Genomic DNA, 11400 nt, shown 5'->3' with positions numbered 1-11400 from the left:
GTTCAGTTGTTGTTTTTCTTTTAAAGTTTTTAAAAAAGTGGGTTTTCAGGGAAGACTTGAAGAAATGGCAGAAGAAGAGTTCCTGATCCATGAAAAAATGGAAGAATGCTGGCCAAAGGACGTGGTGAAGAAAGAGGAAAGACCACACGAACTGGGGGTGAGAAACATTAATATCAAGAAGACGAAGAACAAAGATGACAATGCCAATGGCTCACTCACTCTTCCATCTGGCTCTCGCGTGGAAAGTCTGGCTCGTCGTTGACAAAACTGTCCACCTGGTCGTTCTCCTTCACACACACACACACACACACACACACACACACACACACACACACACACATACATACATACACACACACAAACACGCACACGCACAGGGAGAGTTCATGTTTGATTAATTATCCTTTCATCCGAACAGGGAAGTTTTGTACATTCAGTTTTGAAATAATCATGTCCCGAATTTTTCCATGAAATAACAAAAGGCAAAGCATCCCGTGTGATTCCTGGCTGCACATTTTAAAATGTAATGTTTTAGATGAGTGAGATCCATATATATATATATATATATATATATAGAGAGAGAGAGAGAGAGAGAGATGATGTGATGAGAAACTCTAGGGAGAGCTGGATAGTACAAGGTCTTTAGAGAAGAAGCCCTCTTGTCAAGTGTTTCGGCCTTTAACTCCTTACATTCTAAGGGGGCCGGGCCGCACCCAGGCCATGACTCCTGGATGCCCTTGTATTGCCGCCTTTTTTTTTTCTTTTTCCTGGTCCTCAGCAGGTTCGAACCCGCGCCTCCAGGGTGGTCGCCACTTCAGGACTGTCACCTTTTCTGGCAGACGTTTTAACCACTGAGCCATCGTGCGCCTAGTTTGAGTATGGAAATTTAATTTTATGCTGTTTACTTCCATTCTTCCTCGACCAGATCCAGCTGGAAGTCTTTTCTGCTGCTTCTGTCATTGCCTTGAGAGCCCGTGTCCTCTCTCTGCCAGAAATCGACAGCTGTTTCATGAGGCTGCAGGCAGATGCGCCCGCAAAACCCTCTTGCGCCAATCTCTATGGCGTGGACTTTGGCTTGGAAGCCAGATTCTCTCAGGCTGCTGGTTATACAGTTCCCTCACCTTGTGGTTCTCAAAGGACATGAGGGACTGGCTCTCCACCTCACTGCCCAGCAGACTGACCACAGGGAAAGCGCCGTGAGCCGTGGTCTTCAGGATCTTCACAAGGGAGGCCACTCGTGTCTGAGGGAACACCACCGACAGGCGGCGCGGCTCAACGATGTCACGTGCTTTCAGCCTGCGGACATACACGGTTTATATACGTACGTGCATCTCTCTCTCTCTCTCACGGTTCTGTTTACAGTATTCGTAAACTATGCACTTATATATTTAATGCCCTGAAAATACGACAGGAATTCTGTGACAACAATGATGAAAGTTAGAATTAATTTACTATGCACGAGAAGCAATTTTGTTCTACAGGTTAAGTTAGTGCGTATTTTACATTTTGTTGTGGCTGAGTGATCACTATATTGTGTACTTTTGACCTCTTTCTAGGGGCCGGAGGCCTGGAGATTAAAGTTTTGTTCTTGTTCTTGTTCTCTCTCTCTCTCTCTCTCTCTCTCTCTCTCTCTCTATATATATATATATATATATATATATATATATATATACACACATATATATATATGTATATATATATATAGATAGATAGATATTCAAATGAGAACATGTACTATAGACGAATACTTGAATTGTGAGCTCACCTACCTGTGTATGATTTATCGCAGACTAAATATTGTGTCCCTATACAAGTTACTGTATCACCAGAAAAAAAAGGTTACATGTTCATTTTGGTTTCACTTGTTGATTTAATCTTACTTTTAATGTGAATGTTCTGAAAGAATTGATGGCATGAAATGGTTTGTAAAAGGACCGACTGTTTGTTCATTGTCTTTCTTAATCTTCTTTTTTTTTCTGGCGCATGCGCTGCTCTCTGTATTTTTATCTGTAATGATATGATTGTATATGTCTTTTAGGGCGCAATATCCGTGTGGTTTAAGCGTTGGACTTTCAAAATCTGAGGGTCCTGGATTCGAATCACGGTAACGGCGCCTGGTGGGTATAGGGTGGAGATTTTTCCGATCTCCCAGGTCAACATATGTGCAGACCTGCTAGTGCCTAAAACCTCCTTCGTGTGTATACGCACGCAGAAGATCTAATACGCACGTTAAAGATCCTGTAACCCATGTCAGTGTTCGGTGGGTTATGGAGACACGAAAATACCCAGCATGCATGAACCGCGACAGAGTCATCGGCAAGTCGATGTTGGTCGTGTAACAGAAAGAAGAAGAAGACTATGTGTCCCTGTGGGTTTTTTTGGAAATGAAGTTTCACTGTTTCCTGTTCAGTGTTATCGTCATGTTTATCTCTCACTATTACTTATGACAGTCGACGGGCGCAATAGCCGAGTGGTTAAAGCGTTGGACTTTCAATCTGAGGGTCCCGGGTTCGAATCTCGGTAACGGCGCTTGGTGGGTAAAGGGTACAGATTTTTCCGACTTCCCAGGTCAACATATGTGCAGACCTGCTAGTGCTTGAACCCCCTTCGTGTGTATACGTAAGCAGAAGATCAAATACGCACGTTAAAGATCGGTGGGTTATGGAAACAAGAACATACCCAGCATGCACACCCCCGAAATCGGAGTATGGCTGTCTACATGGCGGGATAAAAACGGTCATACACGTAAAAGCCTACTCGTGTACATGAACGTGGGAGTTGCAGCCCACGAAGAAGAAGAAGAAGTTATGACAGACAAGAGACAGGAGTGAGGAAGAACGGACTTGGCCACATCAGCAGGTGTTTCCCACTCCAGAAAGGGCACCTCCTTCAGGTCGATGTGGATGTCGTAGATTCCTTTGTTGAACAGGTCCCCTACCCACTTGGCTACCTGCACACACACACACACACACACACACACATGTGCAAACACACACACACACACACACACAACGCTCGCGCGCGTGCAAACACACACACACACACACACACACACACACATCTATATATCCTCTCCCATAATCAGACAGATTATACACACTGGCCAGTTACATTCAAGGGCGATTTTATACCCCTGCTCTCCCACATCATTTCCCCCACCCCCTCAAAATGATAATAATAACAATACTACTAATGATAATAATGTTACGTGTCTGAGTGTGTATGCGTGCCTGACTTAACCCTGACTGAAAATACACAGGAAACGAATGATGAGCGCCCAATGGCAGCCGTCAGACGGCTCTACCCAGGCAGGCAGCCACTTGTGAAACTGACCCCTTGTTTGAAAAGCGCTTAGAGCTTCGTCTCCGACCGAGGATATGCGCTTTATAAGTGTCCATATCATTAATTAATTCATGATGATAATAAAAATAAGAAGAAGAAAAAGAAGAATATTAATCATAATAATAAGAAGAATAAGAATAAATGACACCGCATCTTCCGGAGAAACTAACTGTAAAGGAAAACGGAAGGCTGTTGTTTCATTGGTGGATTTGCAAAGCGCATTAGCATGAATTTGTACCGACACAAAACCCCTCAAACGAAAGGATAGTATCAGTTTCAGATTCTCAACGGAGTGTCACTGCGTTCGGAAAAATCCATATAAGTTACACCACATCTGCTGGCGGATGCCTGACCAGCAGCTTAACCCATTGAGTGCATGCATGCATATATATATATATATGTGTGTGTGTGTGTGTGTGTGTGTGTGTGTGTGTGTGTGTGTGTGTGTGTACCTGTCAGAGTCGATTTCTTCTACAGAATTTTGCTGGAGGACAACACTCTGTTAACATGGGATCTGTTTTCAGTGCGCCAAGTGCATGCGGCACACGGGACCTCGGTTTATCGTCTCATCCGAATGACAAGACGCTCAGCTTGGTTTTCCAGTCAAACTTGGGAGAAAGGGCGAGGATGGGATCCGAACCCAGACCCTCAAGGGCTCTGTATCGCCAGATGAGCGTCTTGACCACTCTACCACCTTCCCACATAAGATATTGATATGCCAACTAAAACAGCTTACAAATACATTCGATCAGAAATGTGGCCAATCGAAATCTAGGACACAAAGCCCTCAAGAGGAGACCAAGCATAATGGGTAAGGAAAAGGAGCTTGGTGGATATGAGCAGAAAAATAGCCAATAGAAAACTAAGACACAAAGCACAGAAAAATAACCAATAGAAAACTAAGGCACAAAGCATGTCACCAACAAGATCTGCAAAGTGGCCAATCAAAAGGAGATTTCATTGGCAGATTCAACCAGATATGAAGCCAGGAAAGCAAACACACATACAAACCAACAAAACCATCTGGGACACAACGCTTTCGCCAAAAGGACAAAGCAAAATAAAAAAAAGGAGATTTCATTGGTGGATATGAACAGAAATGTAGCCAAACAGAAAAGAAAACAAATACACAAAGCCTTTTTGTGCGGCAGGCAAAAGGGGGGTTTCATTGGTGGATATAAACAGAAACAAAAGAAATAGCCAATAGAAAAGCAGGTGACAAAGCCCTCCTCACCATGAGCACTATCATGATGGGCAAGCCATAAGAGATCTCATTGGTGGACTCGATCAGGATGACGGTCAGGCTGATGGTCATGCGCACAATGCCGCCCAGCAGAGCAGCGGCCCCGATCAGTGCGTAGGTCCCCGAGTACACACTCTTGTAGCCAAACACCCTGCATGCAGGAATGCAGCCACCGACACAAAGCATGAGCAATCAGTTACTTCATCATACATACACACACGCTTTCTGTCTTTGTCCGCCTTTCTATCTGTCTGTCTGTCTGTCTCTCCTCTATCTGTCTGTCTGTCTGTCTCTCCTCCCCTGTCTGTTTGTCTATCGGTCTGTCTGTCTCCCCTGTCTCTGTCTCTCTGTATATCTCTTCCTATGTCTCTATAGGTCCCCGAGTACACACTCTTGTAGCCAAACACCCTGCATGCAGGAATGCAGCCACCGACACGTAGCATGAGCAATCAATTACTTCATCATACATGCACACACTCTTTCTGTCTTTGTCCGTCTTTCTATCTGTCTGTCTCTCCTGTCTGTTTGTTTATCGGTCTGTATGTCTCCCCTGTCTCTCTGTCTCTCTGTATATCTCTTCCTCTGTCTCTGTAGGTCCCCGAGTGCACACTCTTGTCGCTAAACACCCTGCATTCAGGTATGCAGCCACCAACACGAAGCATGAGTAATTGATTACTCTATCATACATGTATGCACACACTCTTTCTGTCTTTCTCTGTCTGCCTATCTGTCTGTCTCTCCTCCCCTGAATGTCTGTCTGTCTGTCTGTCTGTCTCCCTTGTCTCTGTCTCTGCCCCTCTGTCTATCTGTCTGTCTCTCTCCCATATTTCTGTCGATCTGTCTCTGTCTTTGTCTCTCTCTTTGTCTCTCTCTGTCTGCCCCTATGTTTCTGTCTGTCTGTCTCTGTCTGTCTGTCTGTCTGATGTCTGTCTGTCTGTCTGTCTGTCTCTCTCTCTCCCTCTCTCCCTCACTTTCTCTCTGTTTCACTGACACTCTTTCACAGTTTTTTTTCCCCTTTCTGAAACTAACCAATTACTTGTGATAGGAATTTTACATTCAACAATTCTAGCTTCTCTCTGTCTGTCTGTCTTTCTCTCTCTCTCTCTCTCTCTCTCTCTCTCTCTATCTATCTATCTATCTATCTATCTATCTCTGGATGTATATCCGTAAATGTTTTAGCCCCACTCTTCTTTTTTTTTCTTTACTTTTTTTTCTTTGCCAACGACAACATAATAAGCACTTCCTAATTTTCTGTTAAAATGGATAAGATAGATATTGATGCTGTGCGTAAACGTATTTTAAGTAAACTAAGCAAGCAACAACTAACTGAGGGAAAAGATTTCAGGTAAGAAGGTATTCACATTCAGACCAACAAGGGCAAATAAAAGGAGAAAAGAGACAAACACAAACACACAAGCAAACAATACAAAACGCAAAACTTCAATGGCTCAATTGTACGGGTGACCCCCAGAGAGAGAGAGAGAGTGGGGGGGGGGCGGTGTGGGGGGGGGGGGGGTGAGAGAGATAGACAGAGAGAGAGAGAGAGAGAGAGAGAGAGAGAGAGAGCAACAGAGAGAGAGAGGACACAGAGACAGAGAAACAGAGTACAAAGGAAACGGGGATCCACCACAGAGCGCTACACAGCAAACAGGAAATCACATAACAATGACTGAAAGGAAATGTTTAAAAGAGACTCCTTGAAAACGTCGAAAGAAAGAATGAGCATGCAGACACACGCGCGCACGAGCACGTGCACGCGCACACACACACACACACACACACACACACACACACACACACACACACACACATATATATATATATATATATATATACGTATATGTACAAGCACACGCACGCACGCGCGCGTGTCCACACACACACACACATACACGCGCGCGCGCACACACACACACACACAAACACACACGCGCGCGTTCACACACACTCACACACTCGCTCTCACTCTCTCACTCAGACACACACACACACACACACACACACACACACACACACACACGCACGCACACACACACACACACACACACACTCGTTCTCACTCTCTCACTCACACACACACACACACACACACACACACACACACACACACACACATACACACGCACACACACACACACATCAAACACACACACTCTCGTCGTTCACACACACACGCACACACACACACACGCTCTCTCTCTCTCTCTCTCTCTCTCTCTCTCTCTCGCGTCGCTCACACAAAGACACACACACACACACACACACACACACACACACACACACTCGTCTCTCACACAGACACACACGCACACACACATACATACACACACACACACACACACACACACACACACACACACACACACACACACACTCGTCTCTCACACAGACACACACAAACACACACACACTCACATACATATATATATATATATATACATATATACATACATTTATGTACAAGGGAAGGGGTGAAGGTCGCACGCCTAACAGGCTGAGTGATTCTAGCTCTCCGTATTTTTGTTTATTGTGTTGGTTGTGTTTGGTGTTGTGTGGCTAGGTTCTGCAGAGTGTTTTATTATGGATCCCTTCGAACAATGGATGTATGTGTGTGCCCCGATCTACATAAGACTGGCTGTGTTTTGGATTTCCCTTTCTGCTTTCCTGTCAGTTTTGAACTGCGCCGGCCCGCCATTCATCTCTCCCTTCAACACGCATGTACACGTGCAAAACGTAACGTTCAGTGGTAGTGGACAGGTGGGCAGCCTTTGTCAAGGTGAGCGCAACGTCCCTCCCTTTGATCTGTACTCGCGCGCTGAACTGTTTGCTATCAAACCTGCACCTTTGACCCCTGACCTAGTTGTGCGCCTGCGAGGAACAGGCATTGGCGCTTGCCTGCCGCGAAGACGAACTCGCCGAGCAGGAAAGAGAAAACAAAAGCCCATCAAAACTGACGTTTCCGTACGGACCCCCAACAGCACTACTGACAGTACACCTGTGTGTGTTGACAGATCCACTTCATGCGGCGCTGTTTGTGCTGCTTCCAACCTCAACACATGTGTTCCTGCTAACATTTTTACTTTCCGTGACATTGCCCCCTCTGATGACAATATTCCGAACTGCAATGTATCCCCCGTGCCAGTTATAGCCTCTGCTCCGCTTCCTACTCCTGCCACACCTGTCTCAACTCCCGGACCTTTTTCTTCCTTCCCATTGTCCTCCACTGCTCAGTCACCATCTTCTTCTTCCACTGTCTGTCTGCCTGACTCACCTGCTTCACCATTAGATTCCTCTCTCCTTACCTCTGATCTCTTTCACGCCTGTCTGTTCAATGCTCAGTCTGTCTGCCCTGATCAAAAGACTGACTATATTTCTGATTTTATTTTTGAAAAAAACTTTGATATCGTATTTCTTACCGAAACCTGGTTAAAGTCACAAGGTCACGAACCCAAACTTAAACAACTGACCCCACCTGGATACAAAACTATGTCACTTCCTCGATTGTCTCGTGGAGGTGGCATCGCCACCGTCTACAGAGATATCTTGGAGTCTTCCCTCTCCTTCTCCCATAACCACGCCTTTCCACATGATACCTTCGAAATGATAGAAGTCACTCTCAGTGTTCCCGGTCACTCAATCATCTTCTGTTGTCTCTATCGTCCTCCGCCTTGTCGTAAAAATAACCTAACATCTTCTCAGTTTCACGATGAGTTCCGAACACTACTTGATTACTCCAACTTTCGTTCTGGCAAACTTATTATCCTCGGAGATTTCAATTTTCATTTCGACAACCAGACTTCCACTGATGTCAAACGCCTATGTCAATCTCTGTCCACTCATTCTCTCTCTCAGTTCGTTACAGAACCAACACACAGATCTGGCCATACGTTGGACTGGCTAATCGCACGCGAGTCTGATGCCATGGTTGCGTCAGTGACTGTAACTGACAAACTTTCTTCCGACCATTCTGCTGTTATATTCTTGCTTAATATTTCAAAACCTACCAGAACCAAAAAATTTGTTACTCGTCGCAACCTGAAATCCATCAACATTAACACTTTTTCTTCTCAAGCTGCTGAACGCCTTTCCAAAATTTCTTCCCTTACCGACGTATCCACACATTACAACACTGTCCTCTCTCAACTGCTGGATGAACATGCACCCCCCACTACCCGCATGCTCCCTGACAGACCCTCCGCCCCATGGTACACACAAGACATTCGACTTGCAAAACGCAAACGTCGCGAACTGGAAAGACGATGGCGATCAACAAAACTGCAAGTCCACAATCAAATATTCCGAAAATAAATAAATAAAGTCAAACATATGATCTCATCAGCAAAAACAAACTTCTTTTCTTCTCAAGTTCTCGATGCCACATCCACCAAATCTCTTTACTCTGTCATGTCAAATCTTCTCGGAACTGCAAAAAGGACTCCTCTTCCTTCTACCTACACTTTATCTGAACTCCCCAATGTCTTCTCTTTCTTTTTCGACAAAGTCCAAAATATTCGTACCATCTTAGACCAAATGTCTTTCCAACCTGTTCATCCTGATCCTCAATTCAGCGGCACTCCTCTCCATTCCTTCAATCCATTGACTGAAACAGAAGTTCATGAAATCCTAAAAGAAATGACAGTAAAATCCTGTGAGCTCGATCCTATACCAGCCTCGGTCTTTTCCCAATGTGTCTCACATCTTCTCCCCACAATCACTAATATTGTCAACTCATCCCTTCTCACTGGAACGTTTCCATCCACTTTCAAAACTGCAATCGTCCGGCCTCTTCTGAAGAAACCCAACCTTGACGCAAACATTTTGAAAAACTATCGACCAGTTTCTAATCTTCCATTCATGTCCAAACTCCTCGAAAAAGCTGTCCTCAAGCAGCTTAACAACCACCTTTGTTTCAACAATCTCATCCACCCATTTCAGTCTGCCTATCGCGCTGACCATAGCACCAAAACCACTCTCCTCCACATTCTGAACAATCTACTGATAGCGTCCGACTCGGGAAAAATTTCCCTTCTCACTCTCCTCGACTTGTCAGCCGCCTTTGATACGATAGACCATTCAATCCTTCTTTCCCGTCTTCATTTTACATTTGGTATCAACGGCACTGTTCTAAACTGGTTCAAATCTTATCTCACTGATCGATTCCAGTCTGTCACTGTTGATCATTTCCAATCTGAACCCGTTAAAATCGAACATGGAGTCCCACAGGGATCTGTTTTAGGCCCAGTGCTCTTCACACTGTACACTGCTCCTCTCGCTGAAATTATCAACCGCCATAATATCAGTCATCATTCTTATGCTGATGACACTCAACTCCAGAAGAGTGATACCCCTGAAAAATTGTTGTCGCTCTTGCAGGAAACATCCAACTGCTTCCTGGACATTCAAAACTGGATGACTCGAAATAAGTTACAATTGAACGCGGACAAAACTGAAGCAATGATCATAGGAACTAAACAAAAACTGTCTTCCATCACAATTGACACAATCAAACTTGGCAGTACATCCATCCCTCTTTCCACGTCAGTCAGGAACCTCGGTGTTGTCCTTGACAATACACTGTCCATGCAAAAATTTATCAGTCAGACATGTCAGTCCTGCTACTGTCAACTGCGACGCATCAGTGCCGTCCGGAAATATCTATCCACTGACGCAACATCTAGACTTGTCGTTTCTCTCATTCTCTCTCGCCTTGACTACTGTAACTCTTTATTGTCTGGTCTGCCTGCTTCATCCATTCAGCCCCTTCAGCGCATACAAAACTCTGCTGCCCAACTCGTCCTCAGAAAGAAAAGATCTGAGCACATCACTCCTCTTTTGCAACATCTCCACTGGCTCCCTGTCTCACACCGAATAAAGTACAAGATCAGCACTCTATGTTATAGATGCATTCACAAAACTGCCCCTTCCTATCTCTGCGGCTGCCTTCACCTCTACACTCCATCTCGCTCACTACGATCGGCCTCGGATCCACTCTGTTTACGCATACCCAGATTCAAACACTCGACTATTGGCCGCCGTTCTTTCTCTGTTTCTGGACTTTGCGATTGGAATGAACTTCCTTTTTCGCTTCGTCAAGTCTCCACACTCAGCTCTTTCAAGTCTGGCCTTAAAACCCACCTCTTCCCAAAATAGCCTCCCTTGCCTGCCCTTCCTTGTCTTTAGTTTCTGCAGTATTAGAGTTATGCATGCGTGTGAATGACTGGTGCGAAAGCGCTTTGATTTGTCTCTGCACAAGATCCAGCGCTATATAAATACCATTATTATTATTATTATTAAGCACACGCACGCACGCGCGCGTGCGCACACACACACACATACACGCGCGCGCGCACACACACACACAAACACACACACGCGCGCGTTCACACACACTCACACGCTCGCTCTCACTCACTCACTCACACACACACACACACACACACACACACACACACACACACACACACACTCGTTCTCACTCTCTCACACCTCAAACACACACACTCTCGTCGTTCACACACACACGCACACACACACACACTCTCTCTCTCTCTCTCTCTCTCTCTCTCTCTCTCTCTCGTCGCTCACACAGACACACACAAACACAGACACACACAAACACACACACACACTCACACACACACACACACTCTCTCGTCTCTCACACTCACACACACACACACACACACACACACACACACACACACACACACAGAGAAAAAGACAGAAAAACAAACATCAAGACAAACAGAAATACGGACAGTCAGAAACACAAAGACAGAGACAGACAGACAGACAGACAGACAGAGAAAAAAAAT

The 11400-nt window shown here is 45.1% G+C and overlaps 1 protein-coding gene across 1 annotated transcript in view; it reads right to left on the bottom strand.

The window, feature by feature from the left end:
• The window catches only part of LOC143287238 (H(+)/Cl(-) exchange transporter 6-like), an 82902-nt gene that overhangs the window by 42244 nt on the left and 29258 nt on the right, over positions 1–11400 (bottom strand). The window contains exons 17-20 of the mRNA XM_076595183.1: positions 4577–4736; positions 2844–2950; positions 1122–1296; positions 220–287 (exon numbers count right to left, since the gene is read on the bottom strand). Of these exons, the coding sequence (XP_076451298.1) occupies positions 220–287; positions 1122–1296; positions 2844–2950; positions 4577–4736 (510 nt within the window). The remainder of the gene's footprint in view (positions 1–219; positions 288–1121; positions 1297–2843; positions 2951–4576; positions 4737–11400) is intronic.

Source organism: Babylonia areolata, chromosome 11 (assembly GCF_041734735.1).
Source record: "Babylonia areolata isolate BAREFJ2019XMU chromosome 11, ASM4173473v1, whole genome shotgun sequence".
NCBI lineage: Eukaryota > Metazoa > Mollusca > Gastropoda > Neogastropoda > Buccinidae > Babylonia > Babylonia areolata.
This window is presented reverse-complemented; position numbering and strand designations above follow the sequence as displayed.